At 40.1% G+C, this 28,000-nt stretch overlaps 1 protein-coding gene across 2 annotated transcripts; it reads left to right on the top strand.

Annotated features, from left to right (window-relative positions):
- Positions 1 to 85: 85 nt before the first annotated feature.
- On the top strand, positions 86 to 27,616 carry LOC107310188 (transmembrane protein 68). Of its 2 annotated transcripts, XM_015855611.2 has the most exons (8): positions 86 to 364; positions 2,776 to 3,120; positions 5,431 to 5,595; positions 10,130 to 10,323; positions 12,397 to 12,457; positions 14,200 to 14,339; positions 15,995 to 16,109; positions 24,063 to 27,616. In XM_015855611.2, the coding sequence occupies exons 2-7, from the start codon at positions 2,787 to 2,789 to the stop codon at positions 16,097 to 16,099; spliced, it is 999 nt and encodes a 332-aa protein (XP_015711097.1). In that variant the 5' UTR covers positions 86 to 364; positions 2,776 to 2,786; the 3' UTR covers positions 16,100 to 16,109; positions 24,063 to 27,616. The 2 variants fall into 2 exon arrangements, with proteins under 2 accessions (XP_015711097.1, XP_015711098.1); XM_015855612.2 differs by lacking the exons at positions 86 to 364; positions 24,063 to 27,616 and having other exon boundaries at positions 2,787 to 2,924; positions 3,020 to 3,120; positions 15,995 to 18,241.
- Positions 27,617 to 28,000: the final 384 nt, after the last annotated feature.

Raw genomic sequence — 28,000 nt, 5'->3', positions numbered from 1 at the left:
CACAAAGCGAGGCACCACGGCTCGGCGCCAGTTGCCGATCCCACAGGCAGAAGATCATGGCACCCCCTGGCGGCGGCCTCCCCGCCGGAAGAGCGGCGTGCTGCATCGGACAGCAGTCCGGGCGGCTCCCGCCTCCCCGGCGGCTCGGAGTTCCTCCCTGTTCGCCTCCCGCCGCCTTCGTTATCTCCTCGCCCCCGCTCCCGCCGGGGGCACGGTGCCCCTCCCGCCTCCGCCCCGCGGGGAGCCGCCCCAGCCTGGCCGCCCCGCGGGCATCCGGCCTCCGCGGGGGCGGTGGGCGAAGGAGTAAAAGCGGGCCCCGACAGGGACCAGCGGCTCAAGCCGGAGTGGCGGCCGCCGGGGAAAGGTGAGCGGCGGTGCGGGGCTGGGAGCGGGTGGGTGGGCGAGAAGTGCTCGATGATGTGCTCCCTGTGGCTGCTGAGCGCGGTTCCTGCAGTTTCTTTTGGGAGAAAGCTTGATCAGCTCCCTGCTGAAGGAGTCACTGTGGGGCTGCTGCAAGAAGCAAGGCCACTTCGTGCTTCCAAGCAAGAAGAAAAAGCTCTGTTAACAAATTCCAGCGTCTTTCTGGGTCCCAGGTGCCGTTAGCAGCGTTACTGGGATCTTATGTTGCCGCTGTTGTTTTTTTTACGGCAGGTTTGCTCTCCCTGTGTGTGGCTGATAGGGCAGGAAGCAGCTTTAACAGTGGCTTGTCTGGGTGAAACCTTAGGACTCAATGAAAGGAACTGTGTGTTAGCCTTCTCTGTGCAAGGCTATAAGCAAAAGTCTGTGTGCCACATAGTTGTTTGAAGATGTGCCTTTGTCATCTAGTGCAAATCCATAGGCAGCTCTATTAAGAAGTTATCAGTGAAATCAGGTGTTTGGCTCACGCTGCATGGCAGGAGACCTGTTCGGGATGTCAGCTAACACAAGGCCTTTAAGGGTGTGATGGTGTTACAGAAAGGTTCTGCTGCTAAGCTGGCTCAGGTTGGGGCTTCATAGTACTGCACCCCACTGTGTTTTTACATTTGGGTGGTGGCAGCTGTCAGAGCACATCAGACAAGGAGGGCAGGTTGAGCTGTTTGCTTGCAGGAGGACCTAATCAGAGGATGTCGCTGGTGATTCAAGAAAGCGGCATACTTGATTTTGTAATTTTAACTGGGCTGACACTAGGCGGTTCTAAAGTGGGCCAGACCAAAATGACTCCATTAGTAGGTCACGGTTAGACTGGATAGAGTATTCCTGTGGAGCTCAGAACATATGCTGAACTTGTTATAGGGAGTTATATCTTTGTCTGTTGGACACTGGGTCCAATGGAACTGGAGATGGCTGTCTGCATGCTACGCTATGTGAGCAAGGCCATGGCATTAGATCAGTGAAGTGTTTGTTGCCTCTTCTCATCACGCACAAAGCCATGCAAACAGTTTAGGGCCCTGCTGTGCAAGAAAGGTGCTGGCTGCCTGGAGGAGGTCCAGAGAAGGGCCACCAGTGATGCTGGGTGATCAGGTGTCTGTGAAGAGGTGGAGGGAGCTGCTTTTATTTAGCTTATAGAACTTAAAGGGGATCTTGCTGCTCTTCATAATGAGTGGTTATTGTTGGGGTTAGATGCTTTTCAGCCAAGAGACGCAAGGCAACGGGTACAAATTGCAGCGAGGGAAATTCCAACCAGAATAAAGAAAAGCATTTTTACCATGAGGGTGATCAAATGCTGGATTGGTGACTGAGAGGAGTGGTGTGATCTCTGTGAGGGTATTACAGATTGGACTGGATGTGACCCTGAGCAACCTGATCTAACTCATTGGCAGACAAAGTGTTGTGCTAGCGCTGCCAGGGATTCTTTCCAATCTGAATGGTTTTATGATCCTTTCAAGATGAGGAAGCAGGTCTTTCAGAGTAGGATTGTCTGCCCCTAAGGGAAAGAAGTACGATAGGTATTACCTGCGTGGTTGGCAACAAAGAATTTTTATTTGTGCTACCAGTTAGTGCATACATTTGTAAGCAGACTTATAAAACTTCAGTGATTGCATTTGAGGTATTGCATCTAACATTGCATGCAGAAAGCCCAGTCATGTTTTGCAAGGCTGGCATGTGTGGGCAGGACTTAAAACTTACTTGATGAGGACTTGGTGTTTGGAGAAAGCTGTGAAGGATTAAAAATGTAATAGGAAGGAATGCATAGCTTTGAATTATCTTTCAAGTTGTATGATCACTTCTGAGTTTTATAAAGGTGTTTCTGTGCCAGAAAAGATTTTCTTTTCCCAAGGTGCTACTCCTCTTGTTGTAGAACTGCAGCTAAGATATAGCCAAGCATACAGGTTGTCTCAGGTTTGTAAGACAAAGTGATTAGAGAAGTAGAACCAGAATCATGGAATATCAGCCCAGAGAGATGCATCTTAAAGATGCCTTAAGAAGATTTTTATACACAGACACAGTAAAACCAGAGTGCTTAAAGCTTGTGGAGAACTTTTTGTAGTCAGTCTTCCTCCTCCTCTATGTTGCCTCTCTACATTGTGCTCTGGGACTTGTATTTCACTCTCTGTCCACATGCAGGTGCATTTGAAGGTCTCTACATGAGCGAGGCCACGCTGTTACTGAGTCATGTCCGCTGTGTTTGGTGGATTTGTTTTTAATAGCACTGGATTTGAGATTGTACCAATTCCTATGTGGTAAATGGTATATGAATCAAAGAGGTTTTTTTTGTGTGATTAAACAGGTTTGTCTGTTTTCTTTGAAGATTTATTTATTCATCTATTATTTTTTTTTTCCCTTCTTTTCTTTTAGTTAAACAGAAGATGATAGGTAGCAATGAATCCTCTACTGAAGGACCAATACCTGCATCCTACTTAACCTTCCTGGCTTATTTACTGGGAGAATGGACTGGTGTGGAACACACTGAAGATTATCTGAGTTATGGAGTCTACCTTTCATGGGTGCTTTTTCCACTTGCAATAGTTTTTATACTTCCAATAGCTATCTTCTTCTTCTGCTTCAACACTTCCCTTCTCCTTCTTCATATTTATAAAAGGAGGAAGAGTGGACTTAATGAAGGACATTCTGGTGATGTTTGGTATGGTGCAAAAGAAATGTTGGCTAACCTGTGGGATGGACATGGGAGAGTATGGCATGGTAAGCAGAATCTGATTTCTCTCTAAGAAGTGCTGACACTCAGCTTCTGGCTTTACCTGTAAGGATTATCAGTTTACATCTAATTGCTGTTGCTGTTTATTGACTGCCAGTGGTTCTTCAATTGTTGTACGGCTGGGGAAAAAAAAAAGGAATTGAGACTCTCTTGGCTGTATAGTTTTGCCTCATGCTTTTATTCCTTTGCTGCTACTGCTTTCATTTAGCCAAATAAATGTAATTAAATATATATATATTTTAAAAATTAATTTAATTTGCTGTGTCTCAGGAATTATTTAGCAAACAAACAAACAAAAAAAATAGGACCTTTTTGCTTCTCTTTCAGATTGACTATGTAAACACTGGAAGCCAAGTACTAGCTCCCTAATAGCTAATATCTCTGCTTTTGTGTGTGTAATTTGCCTGCATGCAACTGACGTTGTTGTCTCAAAGGGGCACTTGGTGTCGGTTTGCTCACTAGTTACTACTTCAACCCTTTTGGGCTCTCAAGTCAATTCGCAGAGGCCTCCTTTTGGTATTTTCTTTCTATGTGTTTTTGACAACTACTTTCAGGGGTAAAAGAATGGCAAAACTAAGGGCTCTGCTCCTTGTCCCTCTGCTGTTATATCTTTTCTGAAGATAGGCTTAATAAGTGATTTGGCTTCTTTCTAAGGAAATCATAAGCTTCTTTCAGAACCATTCACTCTAGAGGAGAAAGAGATGTTTAAGAGCAATTTACATAAAGAACAAATCCGTCTTGAAAATCATCTCTATTTGTTCTCCAGTCAAAGGAAAGAGGGTTTTCAAGGCATTGATAACCAGATGGTGCAGCGGCTGTATCAGATAGGCTTTGTAAGACTAAGATCTAACTTTTGAATCCGAGAAAGTACACTAGATCAAAATCAACAGCTACATCAAAGAGCTTAAAATGCTCACTTCATAATGAAAAGCTATTTACTTTTTTTCATACAATTTCTTTTTTTTTTTTTTAAGGCCTTGGCTTTTTTCATCCATAGAAACTTCTCTTTTATAAGGTCTGACTTTTTATTTGTGTGGAAAAGATTCTTACCCAGTCTTATCCAATCCCTCATCTACTATTGTGACTTTCTGCCCTGTCAGCTGCTTCCACTTCTGCTAGTAAATTATGAAATGGTTTAATTATTATTATTGTTATTAAAGTTTTTTTGCTACTTGGTTAATCGTTATGTCACAGGAAGAACTTCCTGAAATCTCAAAACATTAAAGGGGAAAAAAAAGAAAGAAGAAACAACCCAAACAAAAGCCTAACCTTTTATGTGATACCTGTAACTTCATTATGCAAATGCTAGCCACAGGTATCATTCTGGTTCCGCTCAGCTGGCATGGAGCAGCACAGTTAGTGGTAACTTGTGTTGGTATATGTGGTAGGTAGATGTATGTCTGTAATAGGTTGCATCTCCACAGGCATAGAAAATAGAACAGTGGGAGAAGAGCCAAAAGTACAGAAGTTTAAAAAGGGGGGGAGCGGTGGTGGTGAAAGAAGGGATTTGTACACCTGATTGCTTCAGATAGAGCGGGATTAGAGAAAAACAACAATACTGCAACTGTCTGGTGTTAATGGAACGTATAACTAAACTGTTCTAAACTGGTCCATGTTATTACTTTTTGTGTTAACTGAATATTCTTTTCACTGTTGAATAAATGAGAAACGTTAATTCGACACTTGTATGCCTTCCTGTATGTTTCAGTTAAGCATATGAAGTACCGAACAGCTTTTGGTGCTTAGTGGTGGCAAAGTAACTCTGTAACTGTGTAACCCTGAGAGAGAGATAACAAAGATGAGTTTCATACCTCGGAATAAAAAAAGACACATAAATGGGTGTTGTCATGTTAAGCTGCCTTGAACAGTTGCTTGCAGCAATGAACTTGACTTTGAAAGATAGGTAATAGCTTGAAACACTAGTGTTTCAACACTCCTATTCAGTCCTTATTTTGATTTATCTTGAATGATTGATTCAGAGAACTACAGCCTTGAAGGCAGTGAACTGAAAAAAATAAGGATGAAATTATGCAATAGTTGAAGAGAGCGAGGCTGTTGGTTCTGTTGTTGTTTTTGTTCTCTCTTTAAATAGAGCTTTAAATAAGGCTTGTAAACATAAAGCTGTGAAAGCAACTTAGTAAATGCTGCAAGACGGCTCTTGGCATTTTTAGCAGTCACTTTGCTCTAACACTTCTGGGTAGATACTGGTTTCAGCTTGCCAACTTGATGCAAATTGGTTTATTTAGGATAGAATTGTATCACGCTTTGATATCCATTATACCTTTAACTCCTAACAGGTTACGAACTTCATGGGGATGAAAATATTCCGGAAGGACCAGCACTTATTGTATTTTATCATGGAGCTAGTCCTGTTGACTATCTCTATTTCATGGCTAGACTTCTTATACGAAGGAAGAGATACTGCCACGTAGTAGCAGATCACTTCGTCTTTAGATTACCAGGTAATGCTTCATTATAAACAATCAGTTTGAGAGTTCTTTAAACTTTTTTAAGATTGCAATTATTAAAATATGTTGTATAAAAATACAGCTTTCAGAACAAACCTTCAGACAAATTTAGTTGTCTGTTGGAATAACTCTTCTCAGTAAAGAGTGTGTTCTTATCAAACAAGAACAAGCTTATGCAACTATGGAGCATTTCCCGTGTGAAGATGGTTTGCACTCCAATCTGGGCAATGCATGTAATAACTTTAGAGTGTTTAGAAACAAAGGGATTAAGATAATGAGAGAAAGACTTGTCTCTGTATTAATTAGTAGCCGATACTCCATAGTATGCTTGTTAGTATTTAGGCATCACTGTTAATCAATGTGAGTTGGAGTGTACTCTCAAGAAACCCACTGACGATACCAAACTGGAGGAGTGGTTGACACTCTGAGAATAGTGCTAGTAATCAGTATGACTGCCCAGAACAGGACTGCTAGAAATATCATTAAGTTCAGCAAAAGTGAATATGAAGTTTTGAACTGTGGATAAGGTAATCTCATGTGACGGGACAGATGTGAGTCTGGGTAGAAAGTAGCTTTGTCAGAAAGAACTTCAGCATTCTAGTGGGCAACAAAATGAACGTGATCATCTTTGTTGCAAAGGCACAGTGCAGACTTAACTGTGTGCTGGCCTTTTTCAGCCTGAGTGTAGCCAACAGGTTAAAGGGAGTGATTCTTTCTCTTGGTTTGCCACCTGTGAGAGCACATCCAACAGTACTGTGTCCTGTTTTGTACTTCCCAGCTTGAGAGGGATATTGACTGGAGGCTGGTGTACACATTATTTATTTGGTGTTAAAAATAAAGGTGGAGGAAGATATTACTTCTGTCTTTGATTACTTAACTGTAAGGTGCAGAAAAGATGGAGTTTGACTCTTCTGAAAGGTACTCAAGAATAGGATGATAGGCAACAGGCAAACTGCAGTACCTAAACAGACTGCCCAGAATAGATGGGGAATCTCCATCTCTCGAGGTTTTCAAAACACTGCTGGCTGAGGCCCTGAGTAGGTGTCATTGCCTCCTCCTCATCAGTCAGTTTTGTACTAGTTAAACTATGATTAACTGGCTTGTGTTTGTAGCATGTTGCTGTGCCCTCTGAGGGATGCATGAGCCTGCTTACAGTTGACAGATGCAGGGAATTTCCTGTTAAACACTGGAGTTAAATCCAGCTGACGGCTGGTCATGAGTGGTGTTCCCCAGGTGTTGGTACCAGGGCCTGTCCTGTTTGTTATCTTTATTGATGACTGGGACTGAGTGCACCCTCAGTAAGTTTGTGCAAGACACCAGGTTGAGAGGAAGTATAAATCTGCCTGAGGATAGGAAAGTCCTTCAGAGGGATCTGGACAAGCTGGATAGCTGGGCTGAGGCTGATGGGATGAAGTTAAATGAGACAAAGTGCTGGGTCCTGCACTTTGGCCACAACAACACCGTGTGGTGCTGCAGTCTTGGGGCAGAGTGGCTGGAAAACTATTTAGAGGAAACATACCTAGGGTTGTTGGTTGATGCTCATCTGAACATGAGCTAGCAGTAAGCCCAGGTGGCCAAGACAGTCAGTGACATCCTAACGTGTCAGAAAAGACATGGCCAGCAGGAATAGGGAAGTGATGGTCCCCTGTACTCCACCCTGGTGAGGCTGCACCTCAAGTACTGTGTTTGGGTCCCTCACTACAAGAAAGGTATTGAAGCCCTGGAGTGTGTCCAGGCAAGGGCAAAGGCAAAGCTGGTAATAGGTCTAGAGTACAGGTCTTATGCAGAGCAGCTGAGGGCTCTGGGATTGTTCTGTCCAGGGAGGAATCTCGGGAGGCATTATAGGTCTCTACAATTGCCTGAAAGGAGGTTGTCCTGAGGTAGGAGTCAGCCTTTTCTTCTGTGCAACTAGAGATAGGACAAGAGGGAATGGCCTCAAGTTGCGCCAGAGGAGATTGGGTATAAGGAAAAATTTCTACAAAAGAGTGGTCAGAATGGCCTGCCCAGAGAAGTGGTGGAGTTATCATCCGTGGAGGAGTTCAAGAAATGTTTGGATGCTATACTAAGGAATGTGGTTTAGTGGGGAAGTTATTGTTGATAGGTGGATTGTTGGATTAGATGATCTTGGAGGTCTTTTCCAACCTTGGTGATTCCTTGACTATGTGGTTTGCTGAAGAAAGCAGTGAGGGCTGAGCTTTCACTTGTGTTCTGCTCTCTTGGCCTCTCTATGATCTGCTTCCTAGAGTCATTCAGGAGCCGTCTTTAAAAGTTTGCCAGCTGTTACAGAGATCAAAGTCTCTGTCCTGATATGTCCCATGGGAAAGGAGCTGTGACTTCCTTTTCTGTTACTTAAACAGAGTACTCTTAATTGTTGTCATTTGTGGACTAGTTGTTTTGCAGATATACATGCACAGTTGCATACAGTTGTGGAAGGTTGGGTTTAGTGAACTGGATGATTCCTCTCTGTGTTCTTCAAGTTTGTCTGCAGGAAAATCTTGAGTGACTTCCTTGTTGGCTCGCTACCAGAGAGCTGATAGACCCCATATCACTGGAGCTAAGTTACAGAAATTAATGTAATGCATAATTGCTTCAAGATAAGTGTTAAGTAATTTAGTAGGTACTCTCTAAAGGATTTGTCTGTGAGAGGATGGTGTTGGGGGTGAATAGAAGAGTGTGCTAGTGCAAGGGGCGCTGTCTAGATTAAACTGCTGAATAAAACTAATCTTGGATTTCTTGATGTTTGGAAAAATTAGCATACCATGACGTTCTGGCTTTGTGTTCAGGATATTTTTTGTTGTTTAAAGTGGAAAAAAATAGTTTCCTGGTGACTTTCATGCTATAGGCAGGTACTGTCTTAGTGTTTTTTATCACTCTGTGGTGACCCTTTCCTTGGCATAGGGTGCCCTGGCTGTCTCTTCGGGGCCACAGGATTAATTCCTATCTCTCTGCTGATCTAGCTTGCCATGTTCTGTTGCTAGAGCAAAAGTGTTAATATTAATGTATGATTTGCTGGCTGGGCTGTGTGATACAAAGCCTTATATTCTGAGGCTTTGTCAAGGGGAAAATACAACTCAGAAACATTGTAGAGACTTGAAACCTCACCACTGTTTTCTGTTACAAAATAGTCTGTATTCTGTACATATTCTTTTCTTATTTTTTTATGACCTATGAACTGTACAGAATCAGAAATTGTTACTCTTGTCACTTCTGTCCCTCCTTTCCATAGTGGAAAGGAAAACAAACTATGAGAGCTACAACAGAGCTTGTGTTCTGGTGTCATGCTTACCAATAACTGCTGACAGTGCATGGGTGTGAATCATTACATTACTATCACACCACCTACAAAGATTAGTTAGAGCCTGGAGTTTACCTAAGAGTAGCAGTGTGCTGCCTCATGATCTGCTCATTGAGTCCTCATTTAATGTGGTCAGTAAGACAAGACAGAGCATTGTCGTCTTAACTATAATTTGGAATCTTTTTTGGTCTGTGTGTATACATAACAAATGTGCGTTCATAATAACAAATATTCATTTGCTAACCTGAGGGTAAAAAAAACACCTGGTGATCTGTTATTGAGGTTTAAACTTGGCTAGTTCAGTTATTTTCCTTTGTTTGTGGCTGATTGAGTTAAGTTTGGCTCCGTGGGAAACTAAGAAAGAGAAGTAATCCTTCCCATGTTGCTCAGTGATCTGAGGTTCCTGTTTCAATATGCAGTATGCACAAATACTACATGCGTTTAAAATACATTAATTTAAGTGAGCATAATTGGATTTTAGCTAATTCTTCTTCATTATACCAGTTGCTTAAATTGAGCTAGTGGTCTAAATGTGTCCGTCTGGTATCTGTAAGCACTTTTTGATGTTCTGCTGCTCTTTGAAGAGCCAAGTAGGTATGACATTTCACATTGAAGATATGAGGAGTTTATGTAACTTTACAGTTTTAAACTTTAGTAAATGAAAGCTCTTCACCTAATTGCATATGCGCAGGTTCAGGCTCTCCAGGTCCCTTTGTGTTGTGAGGGGCCACCTGGATGCTCACAGACTGAGCTGAGAAGTCAATTAAAAATGTTTCATTTGTCATTCTCCTCCTTGTGCATGGACTGCTCCTGGTGTGCACTGAAGCTACCAAAAAAATACCACTCCATCATTTACTGATATTTTCTTTTATTGGGCTTTATTAGGACTCTATCACATTGCTTGAAAAGTAAAGCTTGGACAAAAAGAAGGTACACCCTAGAAGACTTAACAACTCTGAATGTTGCATGCAGTAATTGACTGTTGTGGTTTTTTTATTTCCATTTTATTACTGATTTTTGAGGTAGCATCTGACTTCACTGTGACAGATAACCTAAATTTTCAACTTCTTAAACTGAAATTTACAAGCAAAACTTTGTGTAGGTCCTTCTAGAAGTATCTTTGATTTGGGTTATTAGGCTATTAGATGAGTTTTAGCCACTGTGTTCTGTCTTGGGAATTTGTGCTCACTGGTAGCATGAATTAACATTTTCTGTACTGATCTTACCCTGCAGGTTTAAAAATGTTTATTGAAGTACTTGGCGTTATGCATGGACCAAAAGAAGTGTGTGTCAGTGCTCTGAAGAAAGGCTATCTATTAGCTATTTCTCCAGGTGGAGTTCGGGAAGCACTCTTTAGTGATGAAACATATGGTATTATGTGGGGTAATCGAAAGGGCTTTGCCCAGGTGGCCATTGATGCAAAAGTGGTAAGTACAGCGTATCACAGAAGAGAAGCAAAAAAATGCTAATTTCTTCGTTCTTTATTCTAGGGGAAGCTGTTCTGATTATAAAATATTTGCTGTTAGATGGCTGAGTGACATGAATACAGTCTACTTGCTCTTGTAACTAAATTTCAAGGCTTGTCCCATTTGATAGGAAGGTTTTGGAGTCATCTAAGAATACTGTGGTTAAGAAGTCCAGAATTTAAAAGAATAAGGACAGTTCTAGATTATAAACTCATTTTACACCTGCCTGGTTGGGGTTGTTCCAGCTCAGCCTCTTACCAGAATAACCAAACAGCAGCCACACATTGTATTTCTATTTCTCCTGTTGTTGAAATAGGCTGTAAATTAGCAAGCCTGCCTCTGCTGTTGTACTCACACTAGAAGCACTGGCATTATGTACTTCACTGGTATTTCTGTGCTAGTGAGGGATCTTTAGGGCATACAGCAGCAGCAAAAGATGCTGCTTATTAGTGTGAACTGTTTCGTCTTCACTTCTGTCTGATATAAAGCATTGTCTGTGATCAGTAGGCACAATTATTTGTAAGGGACCAACTATGGAATGCACATAAACACAAAATATATTTGAACTGCAACTGTTTAACACTTTCCATTCTCTATCATTCTATATTTACACTTGAAATATGTATGCATATGTCTATAGGTCTGCATACAGCTAATTTGAAATGGTATCACTCCACAAGTTTCATGCTTGAACGTGGCCAAAGATGGGCTACTTAAACCTCTGGATTTTATACCCAAGTAGAATATTTTTAAGACCAAATTTTTAATGGGTTTTACTTTTAACCTGGAGGAATGTAACACATTTTACACAGGATATTTTCAACAGCTTCAAATTTTACTAATACTTTGTAATAGCATACGAAACTCCATACTTGCAATTCAGCTACGCTTGTACTGCTTATATTTATTTAACTGAATGTATGTTTAGTTTCATTTCTGCACTCATAAAGATTATTCAGCTCCATTTTACCCTATTTCATGGAGGTGACGCAGAATAATAGGGATAGTACTGGACGCAGAACGAAATTGATGGAAAAAAAAGTAATCTAGATTAAAAATAATTTAGATTAAAGAGGAACTTTAAGTCACCTTTAATCATGAGTATAACTATTTGTGGAAAGAAAAATATGCCTGAATATTAGCACTGGGACCTTCAACTTCTTCAGATTGTCTCATTTCAGCAGTTTATTTGCCAGAAATATTGTCACATTGACCAACTTTTACAAGTAAGGTGTTCCAAAGATGATGGTTCTGGAATAAGGAATTTTGTTACCATTTGGTTTAGGCAGCTGCACTTCTTTAATTCTCTATAGTTGCATTGGATTATTTACAGACTTCATTTTTTAGTCACCTTGATGCCTGTATGAAAAGTCTCATTTCTGTATGTTTTTTTGTACCTTGAAAGAATATGGATGCGTGAAAATCTTAGCATTCTGTGTTTTGATCATTAGTTATAAATTAATGTCGGAGAAAAAATATAAATCATGTAGTAGAGGCTGCCCCCTCACCTCATTCTTGCAAATCTTGACTGCTGTTTGCAAGTTCAAAAGCAATAATAGAAGCTTGAAATAATAGCACTGTTCCAAACTTTCATCAGCTGAAATGAATCATGGACCTGTACTGAATGTGACACATCACGTGCAAAACAATAGTCAGCATGGTAGAGATGAATCAGATAAGTTTAGGGTCCCAGTCTTGTGAATTCTTTAAGCGCAACTACAAATTAGGCAAGACATTTAACCACAGGATTCACAGGTGTGCAAGTACTTCTAGATGAGAGGAGGCTTATTAAATGCTCCATAGGTTCTTAAATCCTGTTCTGCTTTAAGAAAATGAATATGGGGAAACCTCACAGTGTTGTCGAGGTGAAACTTCATGGCAGAAGGTGGCAGAAGAACTTAATGAATCCTTGTTTTGCTATCTATGTCCTTACCTGACAAACATCTTTGAATTTGATTTATGTGTTAGGTTTAAGTGAGGTAGCAGTTATTCAGATATCTTCATTAAATTCTTAATATTTTTTTTCCCTCCTAGCCCATCATTCCTATGTTTACACAAAATGTTCGAGAAGGCATTAGGACATTAGGAGGAATAAGTAAGATATTTTATATTTTTCTTTTGTAGTTTATTTTTCCATATGTGTTTAGCCTATCTTTGTAGAAATAATCTCATATAGATTTGAGAGTTGACAAACCATTATTTCTTGAGGTTTACTTGCCAGTGCAATTCAGGAACATGACCAGGTTTTATTGTCAGCATGAAATGTGGTATTAGCTCATCTCAGTCACTCTCAATATGACAGTGTGCTTCCACAAAGAAGTAGAAGAAAGGAAAAAAGTCACCAGAAAAAGGCAGATAGGTTTAGAATATTATTTGCTCTGCTGATAACTGCTAGACTGACTGGGTTTTCTGCTGTTAAGAAGCAAAGGTTTACAGATGACAGTTCCCTTAAGTAACCTCTTAAAGCTCTGTGCTTACACTTAAACTTCATAATATTTGAAACCTATTTTGTCCGTAGTTGTTACACAAGGCAGCACTAAATCTGTAGTTCTGCACAAACTTGTTTGCTTGCTCTTTCCTCATCCTTTATTGGGAGTTCTGGTATACTAATAGATAGGTATTAGTCTGAAGAGCCCACCTCTGGGATGACTGTGTCTGCATCTCTGCTGATCTGACCGTGCTAGCTCTTCCCTTGCCTCCATGCTATTTCATGTGTCTGTCTTCTGACTTGCTATCAAAAAGAGCCTGAATGGTCTCCTCCATACAGCATGTTCTGTTTCAAGTTAGAACATTAACATTTTCATCAGAGGTCCACAGGACAAAACAATTCCATTTCTCATCCTCTCTAATTAAAAGCTCAGTACTGGATGGAGAGAGCCCAGACATCAAATATGGGCATGCAGAATGATTCACATGTTATTTATGTTGTTCTATAAAAATTAACAGCATTCTTACTGTTTTCAGGAGAATCTTCCCAAACTGGAAGAGGCCTAAGCCAGAAAGATAGATGCTACTTTTATTCTATAGCAGAGGCGCTAGAGGAATTTAATTCTGATGATTGCTGGAGACTTTACTCTGTTTTAGAATATTCTTTGGTTTTTTAGGTTGTATACAGAATAATTGACATTTCAATCACTAAGATTTTATTTTTTTAGTGTATGGAAAAATTAGCACCCATTTTACAAGAGTGCTGTTCTTATAGTGTTTAGGATAAATGCTTAGGAAATTACATGAAGAACTACCAACATAAAGCTGATGGAAATACCAGTTTTTCTTCTATCTGTTTTCTTTTCCTCTGTGTAGTGCTTCGCTCTAACCAGTGTGTGATCTCAAAGAGCCTTTCAGTATTTACCACTACTGCCTCTTTGGTACATAAGACTTTTTCTGATGCCTTAGACTACAGTGGGACTGAACAAAACAGTCTTGCACTAATTGCAGTTTGCTGGGCTATCCTGTAAAGTTAGCTAAATGGTAACCTTTATTGGATAGTATTCCCAGCTACTTCCCTATAGAGCTACTGAATCTCTTTATCTCTTTACAGCTATTCTTTGGGGTAGATGTTTGACTCTAAGTGAGTTTGGAAGCAAGTCTTAGGTTAATGTTAATGCAGCCTTTGGGAAATGAAAGCCGGGAGTAGAACAGTACTTGAGATGACTTGCTTGAGAATCTGGGTCATGGGCTGGATTACTCAACAAGCCAGTTTCAGTTTTAAAACATGATGGAAAAAAAAATTGCAGAGTAATCTCAGTCTCTCTCTCTTTTCCCTTCCTTCCCTTTATTCCTTTTGTTCTCTTTTCCTCCCCTCCTCCCTATATATATATTTTTTTTTAACCTTAGAAATACTGAGGAATCTGTATGAACGTATTAGATTGCCAGTAGTTCCTATGTACGGCTGGTTTCCAGTCAAGCTTCGTACATATATTGGAGAACCCATTCCATATGATCCAAATATAACTGCTGAGGAACTGACTCTGAAGGTAAGTTGGATATACATGTAAATATAACTCTTATGATTGAAAATACTAAAATGTTCTTGTTAAGATAATGACTTCTGCCATGGAGGTGGTTGAAGAAGTTGATGGAGTTGTGCCAAACTTTGGACTTGCTTAACTTTCAGTGCTGTCTTTTATCGCTGCATCTTGTGAATGGTCTTGGCCTTTTAATGTCAATCCTGTACTCTTTATTTGCTTCAAGAAACATCTTGCTTTAGAGACTAAAGAAGTTCAGTCACCTAAGACTACCCTGCAGTGGTTTTAAAACATATGTGTTTGGTTCAGCCAGGGAAAGTGTTCCAGATCATTTAAAAAGTTATCAGTGAAGTCTTTCAAATATAGCAAGTCTATGGCCGTAGGCTGTTGATATTTCATAAAAAAAGAAACAATAAAAGACATGTAATTTCATGGTTTTGTACAGTCTATTTCGATTTCTGTTTCCTCCGATTTCTCTCCCAACAAATTTTAGAATGTTCACTTTCTTCAGATTTAGGTGGTTTTGTTAATTGTGAGGTCCTCATATTCATTCAGCACAGAGATACCAGTCAGGTATGTGTGGGTGTGGAGCAGTCTGATTGAGGCAGCCAAAACAGCCATGTTTGAAAGCTACACTGAGGATCATTTTTAGCATTCTGAAAACTTCACCCGAGGGAAAGGGATTTTTATTTTTAACCACGCAAGTATCAATTCAGTTGTGTGTCATCACCTGCTTATCCTCTCGTTAGATCGCTGCAAAATGAAATCTTTAAATGTTAATCTGCACCGTCTTGTCTTTGTGGAGAAGTGAGTGCATCTTTTGGGAGCTCAGTTTGGCTGAGCCTCTTAGAGAAGTGCTGCTTTGCAGGAGGAAGGCGTTTGAATTGCTTGCAGCCATGCTTTAGAGACTTACTTTTGAACTTGTACCAAGGATCACTTTTCTCCTTGTTGAACACTGGTTTTCCAAAGCATGTAGGTTTCTATTCTGTCTCATGGCTTAAGAGTTAAACAATCTGTGCTTTTGTAGACAAAACAGAAAAGTTACTGTTACCTCACCCTAACTTTTACTTGTTTTTCAGTGTTCCCCACAGAGCTATTATATAACAGAATGGCTGCTATTAACTTCTTGGCCTGCTACTTCTGAGTGAAAGTACAATCAATATGCAGTATTTTAGCAGTGGTCTAAGCATACCCTACTGGACCAGCTGCTTTAGGGGACTTAGATGCAGCCTAAACACAATTGTGTGTTCAGTGCTGCTTCTGAGTTTGTGTAGAAGCAACGTTCCTAAATACTGAAAGAGTGTTATTGACGCAAACCTGGGCATAGACAGCAGTTTCAGGGTTGCAGTAGTATACAGATACTGACATGCTCTATAGATCTAGATCTCTTTGATAGTTTACTATGATGGTGTCATCATTTTACTATTGCATATCACTAATAGAGCTTGTGAAGACACCTAGCAGAGATAACAGTTAATTGTTTTCTGGTTTGTTTCCTAGCAATGATTCCACAGACACATCCTGTGGGCTGAAATAACACCTGAAAATCAGTGTTGTCTACTTGCAGAAGTTCTTCAATATTTGAAAAGATGAAAAGATCCTAGAAATTACGTTAATATGTGAACAACATAAAGATGACCCCAAACTTTTCTCTTTCCTTGCAGACAAAAGCAGCACTCCAGGCTCTAATAATTAAACATCAGAAAATACCAGGAAATATACTGAGGGCTTTAATGGAACGATTTCAAACGCGACAGAAAGAAGACTAAGGTCTTCTGAGTAAGCTACTATTTAGTTATGATATTCTTAAAGTCATATGAATAACTTATTCATTCTTTCTTTAATAGTTTTTAAATACTGTCCTAATGATGCTGTTGTATATTTTAAGATATGAGACACTTTTTCCCTGTCCAGTATCAGCCTTGGAAAACACAAACTTTAAGTAATTCCTAATGAGGTAAACTTAATTTTTGACAAATGCATTCCTACATTGAAAATGTTTATGCAAGAAATGACGCTGCAAGTCTTTATATGTTCATTTTCTTGTCTTTGTTTTTTCCTTCTATTTCTTTTCACCGCACTGCTTAACCTGGATGTTAGATACACAATAGACTTAAGGTCTCACTGTTTTGATTGTTACCACTGCAAACTAGCTGTTGTAGGCCAGGTTAACTCTGCAGCTGTTTTCATCAGTAAAAGCTTTCTTCAGGTTGTTACTTCCATGCTGCTCAAAAATCTGTTGCTGATGGAAGCAGTTAACTTTCAGTGGCCTGCAGAACCACTAGCTATGCCTGTAAAACCTGAGATGGAAAATGTTCCATTTTACTGGGTTTGCTCAGAAAGTATTTGCATGAGTAGAGAGTGAAAGAACTGCAGTGAACAAAGCAGATCTGTTACAGAAACCACTCTGGTGTAGAGTGAATCACAGCCCTACAGCTTGGCCACTATTTCAAGCCGATCCATAATGGATATTTACCTTCAAGTATAGTGTTGTCAGTGACTGAATACTCAGTGATTCTAAATCTGTAGGTTCTCCTTTGAACAAATGAACCAGGCACTTAAACTTTAAGAAATGGAAATGAGGTTAGTATTTAGTAACACAAGCTCCGAATGCTTTGTTGTAAAAGATATTAAAAATGAATATGACACTCCTTTAAAAAGTGATGGTTCTTTTCAAAAACCAGGTGCATATATATAATGTATGCATTTATAGACATATATAGTATATATGTAAACTGTTAAACCTCCATATTTTTCAAACATAGATTTGATATATGTTATTAAGTTGGACTTGAGAGGGAAACTATATGCTTTGATTAAATAAAAACAATTGAATGAAAAAGGAATGAGTTATTTAATTGGGTTTTTGTCCACTTCAGTAAATTATTATTTTTTTTCTTGAACTAAAACCTACATTTTTACTATCAAGATAGAAAATGGCTGAAACAGATTGGCAGCAAACATAATCTACTGTCCTTAAATTAGTATCAGAGAACTCTTTATTTTTGGGATGAAGACAGATTCCTTAAAGAAAGCCAAGGTCTCTTTTCAATAGTGCTGATTGTTGACTTTTTCTTTAAAAAAACAAATGAATAAAAACGCAACTATTTTAGAAAAAGCAGTTGTATTCAAGTTAGTATCTCTTCCCCTAAGCACCTGAGCACGATCTCTGGTTTATTCACCTTAAACTGAGCAACAGTGGGATTACATAACTGCTTGAGGATGATAGCCTACATTAGAATAATATCATGGTATGAAGTGATATTCTTACAGTCTATGGTTTGAAAAATCCCAAAAGATGACTTGTTTTATAATGTTACTTGATACCAAAAGCCTTTTATGTGGTGCTGAATTAAGTTTTTTTTGAAGCTTGTGTAAGAATTGTGTTATGTTAAAGCAAGTGCCCCTTCTGGAGCTCTGAAAATGATATAGATTTTGTTTAAAAGGCAAGATTATCCTTCATCTTTAGAAGAATTTATTTCAGAAACAGTGTTAACACTATGTATCATTAAAATTAATAATGCCAAGACACTGATTTGGAGTGTGACGTTGTTTTTAATGTCTGTCTTGAGGAAAATATAAATCAGTCTATGTTGTGAGATTCTCAAGGGCAGCTGAACAAAACTGAACATTGAGGTTGTGTGTATGTAAAAGAAAACTCAGTCAAAAAGATTCCGGTGTGAATGAATGTACCTTTTGTGATCAGAAACTTTGTAAAAATTGGTTTTGCTAAATGTTGGATGTTCGTTGCAATTTTTGTCCCTTTAAGTATTGAAAGATGAGTATGACAAATGAAGGACAGTACTGGTACTCTTTAAGTGTTCATATTTGTATAGGCCTTTCATATTTATTTCTTTATATAAAATTGTATAGAAGACACCTTTCAAATAAAATTGACAGTTGAAACAGGCTCTGAGGTTTCATGTGGTGTTTAAACTAAACGAAATTATTCATGGCCTGCACTGTTGTACCTTTATTGGCTTTGAGATATTTGTAATACCCTTGGAAAGCTATTCCTGCCTAGTATCTGAATAAGGGGTGGAAGGATCCAAGCCCACGAAGGAATGAATTAAAGAAGCAATTCAGACAACAGTGGAAAATGGGACAAAAGTCATGTAAGGAATAAGGTCTGAATTCTAGTAGCTGTATTTAGTTCTGCAGGAGGCCTTAAGAGGTACTGCAATACCACTGTGGGTTACATTTAAGATCCTGTGATAGAAAGTAAGGGATCATAAATACTTACCACTAAGACTTATTTGTACATATTGGGTATTTAAATGATTATCAACACCTTTTCATTGAAAAAGAGGGGGTGGGAGGATCCATAGATTCCTACAAATAAGATTAGAGTCCTCTTAGCTGATTTAGTTTACTGTGTGTTAGGTAGAGGTATTTAAAAATAATTTGCAGAGCGTTAGACTGGACCGCTAATTACATGATTAGCCTTTGGATAGTCTGAAGACTTCACATTTCTCTGTGGAAACAGCACAACCAGGATGTGCCTTTTTAGATTGTTTGGAAGTAGAGATGGAACAACTACAGTACTGATAGGTATTTGTCATTATTTCTCAGCAAGATAACAAGCCTCCTACCAGCCAGTTTACTGTCCTGTTGCATAACAGCAGAGCTCAGCCTGAACATCTATTATTAGGATGCTTTCATATGAAATTAATCACTGCAAATGCAAACTAGAGCACTTAATCAAGTGTTGTCAACACAACTGTGTGGTTCATCTTGTATTGGGTTTGCTGTACAAGTATACCATAATCTTGCTTCATCCTGTTACACTCTGAAGAGAAAGAGACAACCACGGTGACGCTTCAATCAGGGTCTGCAGTGATTGAATCCCTATTAAATCCCTATTATATCTGTCACAGACACTAACTTGGCTTTTTTTTAATGTTATTTTTGCACCAAAAAAAAAAAAATATCAAAAGTAATTGTGTGTGGAATTACTGTATTGTCTTAAAAAATGCGTAGTAAGAAAGGTACTCTCCTAAACATTTCTGCTGCAGCTTCATGAGTCTATCTGATGTCACTTATCTTCTCAGCCTTATCTTCTCAGTTCTGAGTTGTAGACTCAGTTTAAGTCTACAGAAGTCTTCAACAATACAGATCAGTGATACTAGTACTTTTTTCGTTAATTTTTCAAGTCATAAAATGAATGGTAGTCTCAAAGCAAATTACTCTCATCGTCATGAGTTATTTGCAGTATTTGCTTGCCTGTGTTTATTGAACAGTTTGCACAGACTACTGGTATCTTGACTTCTGGTCACTACATCCTTTGAGTTCACATCAGATACAGCTTCACAGACGCTAGAAATTACAGCTGGGGAGCTGACTCAGTCACATTCCAGTCTTTGTGCACATCCTACTACCACAATTAACAATTCTCTTGAGAGCAAGCCCTACAAAGGAAGCCTGCTGACAATTAAAAAAGCTTTATACAGAAGAGCCTCTGCTACTTTGTGTTGTACATATGGTATTCACAGTTCCCATTTCAGGGAGGTGATGAGGTTTCCATGTGGCAGCGCTACGATAGATGAACTGGCAGATGCTCTTAACACTGTGCAAGCAGCATTTGGGTTGCGCGCAGACCTGGAGTTGTGTTGATCTCACCAGCTTCAACTTGCTTAGGTTACTCTGTGCTCAGTACCTCTAAATTACTTCAGCTCTGCAGAGCTTTCTTTGTGATACCGGGTGTAGGAGAACTCAGCATGTAGCCAGCTAAGCACCTACCAGTGTGCAGCAATACGAGTAACAGAGCAGTGGGAGCAGAGAGATAACCTAAAAGGGCAGACAAAATCACAGCCATGACACCAACAAACTGCCTTAATCTCCCTCTATTTAAAAAAAATATATATATTATTATTTTTTTTTAGCTTCTTGCCTACTAACTTCTTCTGACCATTAATGGCTACAGGACCAGATACTAGCTAATCTTATTACTTACCCAGCACCGTGTCTATGTTTGTGTGTGCATGATCCCATTTCTTCTGTATAAACAGGAACCTGGAACTTACTTAAGCTGCTGTTGCAAGAGAAACAGCAGACCATTGTTATTTGATCTACCTGCTGCTTTGAAAATGTCAAGATTATATCTTTCATACTTGCTTGGTCGTTGTTTTGCTTAATCATTTTTTATCAGCCTTTGGACTAAGTAGTTTCTGTAGATGTGCTGATTTCTAATGGGACTTCTCTTCAAACCAGGCAGCAAAACATGGGCTGTACCATGACAGCAAGCAACTAAGTGGTTTCTAAAGCCCAAGTTACAGATGTTCATAGAGATTTCCTATAGTGTAGGAGCTAACTGTATAGGAATGTGTTTTTTTATCAGCCGGAAGTTACAACTCTGGAGGATTTGGGCCCCATTTCCAATGTCCAAAATGTACAGCATCCATATTAGCAACGTGCTTGCATTCAAACAAATACAGCCTGGAACGCTCAGGACCCAGAGCAGCACTGCCACTTCAACAAATATTTGCAATACCGATTTTCCTGAGCTCCAGAGTAATGTACAAAGGAACAACAGGTTTGACAATGGGGAAAACACACATGTTCAAATATAAGGGATTATGAGCTACCAATTTCACCCAGAGAGAGGAGGGACCACTTTAAAAAGACCGATACTCTTTTTGGGGTTGTTCTTCAGAAGTTTTGTCTCCTTGGCAAGCTGTCCTGTTTCACCAGTCACTCGTGCTTTCCAGGCAGGGTGCCAAGCAAGAGATGACAGAGGAGACATGAAGAAGGAAAACATACAAGCTTGTAGTATCAGCCTTTTTGTGGCAAGATGAGGATGTGCTACCTCAAATTAATCAGATTTGATAATAAACTACTGGGAACAGCTCCTATTTTGCAACTGGAGAGAGCAAAAGACATTTGGCTTTACATCAGTATGCTGCATCAAGAGAAGGTGGAAGTGATTCATCCCAATGTAAATGCCCTGTTGCTGGGGTGGAGTGAAATCAATCTGAAGAGGTTCAGCTGGTGATGGCAGCTTGTTGAAGTAAATAAATCAAATGAAGAAAACATGACTGTTCCCATGTAATTCATATGCTGGCAATCAAAGTTTCCCTTCCTGAGATCCCATACTGCTCTGTGCATGTGCTGAATTTACCTTTTCTTGCATTGGAAAAAGCTGAAAGTTGATTTCTCCCAACAATTCACTGGCCTTACAAGAAACTGTGAGGAATGGAAACTTGACCCTGCACAGGGAGCTGAGTTATTTTCTTTGCTTTTTGTCCTTTCATTTTTGTCCTTACAGTTTGCTCCTTTGCTTAGCAAGCAGTGTTGCCCCTCACCAATTTCTGGTGCAGGACTGAAATGAGTTAAAATTCAGCAATAATTCTTAAATTTGAAATGCTGTACAACTCAAGATGGCTCAGTGTTGCTCAGATATTGCAGTTGTTCCTTTTTTAAGATGAAAAAAACAAACCAAACCAAAAGACTTGTCTTATATGCCTAATCTGCAAAGACCTTTGCCTTCTGGATGCTTGTTTCACATTTACCAATACAGAAGCAATAACTGCTAGCATGGAATACAAACCAATACTGCAGTGCCTTTGCGGGCATCTAAGGGCAAACAAAGGAAGGATCTTTGCATGGGGAAGCTTACAGTGTGAACATTTTGCCTTTATTTTGGCTTATTTTTTCCCCCCTCAGGCATATTGGCTGAAAGTTTGCAGCCAGTGTTTCTGATGTCAGAAACAATGAGGGCATGAGAATTTAAAAGCATTGCTGCCTTGGCGTGAATGGAAAACCACGCTGCTGAAGCAGAGGTTATTCCTCTGAATGCTTCAGCTGAGCTTCTCTGGGCTTTAATACCAGATTCTGTGTTTGCATCCTGACAGGGTGCAGGAGGAGCTCCAGTCAGGGCTGCATACCAGTTAGAACATCAGTAATGCAAAGTGGCACATAGAGAGCAAGCTATTCACACAGCTTGATGTGGACTGAGAAAGCCAGCATGGGAGGGGCTTTTTGTTGCAGAATAACTTAAATCTGGACATTTGGAGCCTGGAAAGAACCAGGAGACGGCACACTGCCCCTCCATGTTTAGGCAGCAGCTGGTGGTGTCCAGCTCCATTTCTCACTTTCCCCATCATGCCAGACAGGCTGCGTGTCTCCTCTCTGGCTCTGCCTCCTCTCTCTGCATGACTGGACCTGGACACTTGCAACTTCACCTCTGGGCATCGTGTCTTTGTGTATTTGTCCCTAAATCAGGCAGTTGTAAGAGAAATAACCAGGAGTTCTTGAAGCCAGAAGCTCCTCTCTTTCTTCCTGCTGCAGCAGGTGCCTGGTAAAGTAAACAAGTAAATCATCTATCAAGAGATCTGTCTTCCTGTGTGAATTCAAATGGCACCTCTTCAGAACTGCTTTTGAATCGAGATAGTAGATAATGCAGAGCAAATTATTGCTTCTGATAACTCAGGTTTCAGAGAAATGTCAGATGAATTCTTCAAGGCAAGCTGTAATGAACACGAGGCTTTTATGTTCTTCCAAGATTTTCTGTTTTTCTCTAAGGCTGCCCTGTTTTTTCTTCTTCATCCCTTAGGAAATTGGAAAGCTGTGATCTCAAAATATGTTGTGTGTGTGCGCAGAAGAGAAAGTACTCCAAAGGATAAAAGTGCTACCGAACACTTCCCTTCCTACTTCAATTCTGCTTCAGGCAGAAAAAGAAAGGGAGCGCATTATCTCTGTGCACAGGAAGAAGCATCCTGTGGCATAGAATGCTGGTGAAATGAATTATCTATGCAAGAAAAGTTAATTAAAGAAAGGGTTTTGTGAGATCTGTATTCTAAACAATATTAAAATAAGTTCAATTTTCTCATGTCCCACTTGTATGATCTGCCAGGGGAATGACATACTGGACTGGAAACACATTGCAGTGTTCAAACTTCTCAGCCATAGCTTGGGGAGGGGTGCGTCATACCAGATAATCAGCCCATTTCACCATGTAAGCCAAGGCACACACTGGTGTGGACTGCTTCAGATCATGGGTAAACGTTCCCACAGCACAACGTGCCTTTATGCAGTTCCATTGGGTTGAGCAGCAGATAATGAATGCAGACCATCACCAATGCCCATGTGCTCAGCAGGAGACACAAGAAACTGTCAGGTGGGCGGAAACCACAGGTGACATCACAAAGGCAATTGGGTATCTGGATAAGACAGCAGCAGAAGCTGTCCTTTTGGTTCCCTGCTTTCCAGCCCACATTTTAAGTTCTTAACGTGATGAAAAGGGGGCAGTGTGTCAGAGGTCCATCCAAGCTCTGAAAATGAATCCAGACAGCACGTTTTGGATCCTTCCAAGAACATTTCTCATTCAATTGCAAATTTTGTGAAGATATCTGATTCTGGTCATCCTTACAGGGAAACTAAAGATGGAAGTTTTATTTTGTAATTCTTTCTGTAACAAAGCCTCATGGAGGCGTTCTACAGGCAAGATAAATTACTTTATATGCTAGATTAATGCGCCACTTCAATGAAATCCCGTCCTGTTAGGGTGTTGAAGAAGATAGTATCACAGAAACTGGGGCATGCCATCCCTTGGTGAGCAGTAGAGCTTCTTGCAGGAGACACACCAGCCCATTGCTCCTCCATCATATCACAATGCTGAACTTAAACTTTTTCCCTTACACACTCTCTAAACCCTGTGCTGTGTGCACTGCTCACATTATGTTTCCTCATTTTTAGTATATACTTTTAAATGCTGTATTTTATTTCATTTTTTAGGTACAACGATACAGGCTAGATGAAGTGGCATATCAAAGTCAAAGACTTCGTATATCAGCACAATGGACCCTGGGATGAAGCTGGAGGCAAATGGTGACACAGGATACGATACTTACTAGAACACTCAGAGCAGCCAGAGGAACTGATCTGTGGACAAGTTTCCTGCTGCTATCAGGACATTGGTAGGACACTCCTGAGGACACGAGACCTCTGGCCAAATGCTACATATAGGCACAAGGTAACCTCAGAGCTCCTCTCCCACTGCTGCGCTGGCACGGAAAATGAATCAGAATCACCGTGAGAAGGTGACAGCGTTTGAAATGAAGACTCAGATGTAACAGATGGCGAGCACAGCCCCGAGCGAAAGCAGATCCCCAAAGGAAAGCACAAAAACAAATACCAAACAGGCCTTTAAAGTAAATGAGCAAACAAACAAACAAACAAAAAGAGAAAGCCTTAGAGGGAAGTTCTTGGAAAAGTTACAAAATCATTTGAGAAAAAAGAAAGGTAGGAACGAATGTGCAATAAGGAAGGTGTGCTTTGCATAATGCTGCCCACTCCATCTGAAGGAGCCTCCAGATGTTCCCTGTTTCTCTCATGTGACTGCGAGTTGTGAAATAGCTGGTGTGCTGCGAAGTGAGAAAATCGACGCTGTGTTCTAGGCAGCCTCTGATATCAGGGGAACAGCAGAATTACTTATTTGGTAGAATTTGCTTCAGAGCAGGTTTCAGAATTAGCTCATCACTCATGACAACACCTTTTACAGGGAGATGTGAGTTGTCTCCTCGGGAAAAAGCAGCTGGCGGATGCAGCAGTCAAAGCCTATTTTTCCGAAAGCAGGCTCTAATCCCACTGAACATTGAGACACTGTGAGTATTCAGTCTGAAAAACAAGGGCTGCGTTTTTCAGAGCTGCTGAGCATTGCTGGGTCCCATCTGAGAGTGCTGGAGCTGCAGGCCCTGACCACCTTCCAGAACGATGCTAGGGCAAGCTCAGGCTGAACAACTCATTCCCTGCAGGCATCGTTGCCCAGTGACTTTTTGTTGCTGATTACAGGTGGAAACGAGCACCCCTGCTGAGCATGTTGAGAGCCCTGAGCCTCAATGACAGTCTAAGTCAGGAATAGGTGGAGACGACCAACAGGAAAGGCAGATGCTTCTGGCACCAGGCCTGTGCTCAGATGACTTTCCCCTTTTTATTGAGACTTTTTTTGGCAGTGAAATTGATCAAATTCCAATCTGTATTAACTTTAAAGGCACCACAATTTCAAAATCAATCTAAGGTTAACTTGTGTAAAACTTTGAGATTGCTTGGAGAAGAATGGCAGGAGTCCATATATCAGTAATAATCCATTCGCTCAGTTTCCATATTTATAATAATAGAGCACATAAGCTTATCCTTCCATGTTTTGGGACATCACTGTTGAGCTGCTGTCCCTCTCTGAGCTGATGTGCTTTGTTAACAATGCAAGTCCTGTGAGCACATATGGCTGTAACACAGTGGTTGGTAACGCTTACTGTGCTTATTGGTGTGCTCAGGGCAGTGCAGCTTATGCTCGCAGCACTTAATTGGAACCTGACTGAAAAGAAATGGCTTGATTGCTGGAACACCCACTAGGAATAAGTCTTCAGATTTGTATATAGCTTCCTATGAATGAGAAATCTTTCCAACTGGCAGAAACTGAGTGCATAAGAACAAATGTGAAGTCTACGATATGCATGAGCCGGTATGCCTGACCGTGGGTCTGAAGCGCTGCCACCACAAATGAACTGTACAATATAAGGACTTACCTACTTTCTTGTCTCACATGATACACACAGAATTTAGTGAAGAAATGTGTTTTATAACAGGAGAACTGCCCATCTCTGGTCAGCCTATCCAAGATTCCCATTGTGGTGGGAGGAACATACAGCTCCTTCCCACACAAACAGGTCTCTGTGTACTTTATGAGCTATGTTAACTGCTCATATGAACTAAGGAAGAGAAAAAACATGGATAATTTTGCCAAGGCACTTGGGGCTTTTATAGCCAAGTCTCTCTATTTAGTTTCTCAGCATGTTTTTCTACAGGAACCATAGCAATTTCACTCTCTCTTTTTTTAAGTCAGAAGAGGTGAGAAGTGCTCTCAGTAAACACTGTTCAAGCAGCCTGTAAAATTTTCTCCACTTTTTCCCTTTATTAAGAATCTATTTAAACTGTCTGTCATCATTGTTTAGCTTAAAAAGAAACTTCTTTGCTTCTTCACATGCCAAAAGCTTACATTAAAAGCATCCCGGAGAAGGCTTTTGCATCAGTGGTCAATAATTTGCCTAAAAAATAAGTCAATCCCTTTTACCCCAATGTACGTAGTCCCACACCATGGCAGCTATGCACCCACTTTATGTTCTTTTGTCTCACCGATTATAAACTTATGGGATGTCATTAAATGACTCTCTGAACTCACAGTAATCATTTAGTGTGCTCAATGGGGTTGTGTTCCCTGGTCTCCCTTTCTTGATCACCTCAGATAGGCCAAGAAGAAGCATTTAAGAAGTGGAAGCATGGCTAAGGGACAGAAAGGCTGATGGATTTGGGTACTGTCCTACCTTGCACAAACTCCTGGTGCTGCTTGGGGTAGCATTACGTACCCAAATGTAGCAATGACGTCCTTGAGGGGTATTAAGACCATTGGAGGTGCTGCCAAAATCAGAACAACTTGTGTAATGATCTAATAATTAAAGCACTTGACCAAGAGGCAGGAGGAGAAGAAACTAAACCCTCCTCAACCCCAAGGGATTTGAACACAGGAAGATCAGGGAAGCTGCCTCTTCCCTGGAGTTTCTCCTAGCTACTGTGTTCAGGGCAAGGCTGTATGAGGCCTGTCACTCCCTTGCCTTCTATTGCATGAGGATCACTGCTTGGTCGGTAGTGATGCTTTCAGGAGACAGAAGAGAGTATAATGAGAGAATAATTAGTGGTGTGAAGGCTCTCCGGAGATCATCAGGCCAACTCTTTGTCAAAGCAGGGCCAGCTTTGGTCTTGTTTAGTAATAATGGTGAAAGATGACATCTTTTGCTGATCCACCATTTTAAGAGAGTATTTAAAGACGACTCTAGAGCCATGGTAAAATGACCACAGTGTACTTTATTTAATGATTTTGGTACCTTGTGTTGCAATAAAATAAAAAAAATCTACAAAATCCAAATATATAAAATTTTCAAGTTTTCCTTTTAAGTTTTACAAGAAAAATCAAGTTGTAACCAAGGAAATTTGTTAGTATGAAGCACTACTTTCAATTTCATTTCATCACAAATTGCAACTTACTTAACAGACCAAAAGAACTATGGTACTGCAGTACATCAAATACTTCACACACTGTGTTCTTTACTATAGCACATGTAACCTCTGCCAGGGAGACAGCAGTCTCTAGCCGATAAAGACACTCTTCACAATCTGAACTCTAAAGGAATGTTTGTATACATGGAGTTGGAATATATATATTTACAGGAAGATTTTTTTTTCTTTTAATAACTATTTTGATTCTTCATTTCAAATAAAATACCAAATACATTTTTTACAATGTTTACAAGTCAAAGCACGAGTTCTGCAATGATTATCATTCACCTCAAGTCACTGTGCTTGTACTGGGGGGATATCTACACTGCTCCATAAACACAAATGTGATCTTCCGTAACTTTATTTCCGCAACGGTGACAAAGGAGTATAAGCACAGTAACAATTGTTTTAGCACAATCAGTGTATAATGCAACAGTTCACAACAGAGAACTGAGAAACTATTGGTCCATTCGGTTCAATTTGCTGTTTTTCTGCCAACTGTTACGTTTGTTATTGTCACATAAATTGTGTACAATATAAGAGTTAAATAACACAACTTGAATAGGAAAGAGCACACATTTTTTAAGGCAAATTAATAAGCAGCTTATGGTGGTTTTTTTTGT

The sequence above is a fragment of the Coturnix japonica genome, chromosome 2, assembly GCF_001577835.2.
Source record: "Coturnix japonica isolate 7356 chromosome 2, Coturnix japonica 2.1, whole genome shotgun sequence".
Lineage (NCBI taxonomy): Eukaryota > Metazoa > Chordata > Aves > Galliformes > Phasianidae > Coturnix > Coturnix japonica.
Note: the sequence above shows the minus strand (reverse complement) of the source record. Positions and strands in the feature narration are given on the sequence as shown.

Bases quoted from the DNA above. Each gene is read 5' to 3' on its own strand.
- LOC107310188 (XM_015855611.2), top strand. From the start codon at position 2,787: ATGATAGGTAGCAATGAATCCTCTACTGAAGGACCAATACCTGCATCC. The intron at 3,121-5,430 runs GTAAGCAGAATC...AACTCCTAACAG, and splicing joins ACATGGGAGAGTATGGCATG to GTTACGAACTTCATGGGGAT. The intron at 12,458-14,199 runs GTAAGATATTTT...TTTTAACCTTAG, and splicing joins TAGGACATTAGGAGGAATAA to AAATACTGAGGAATCTGTAT.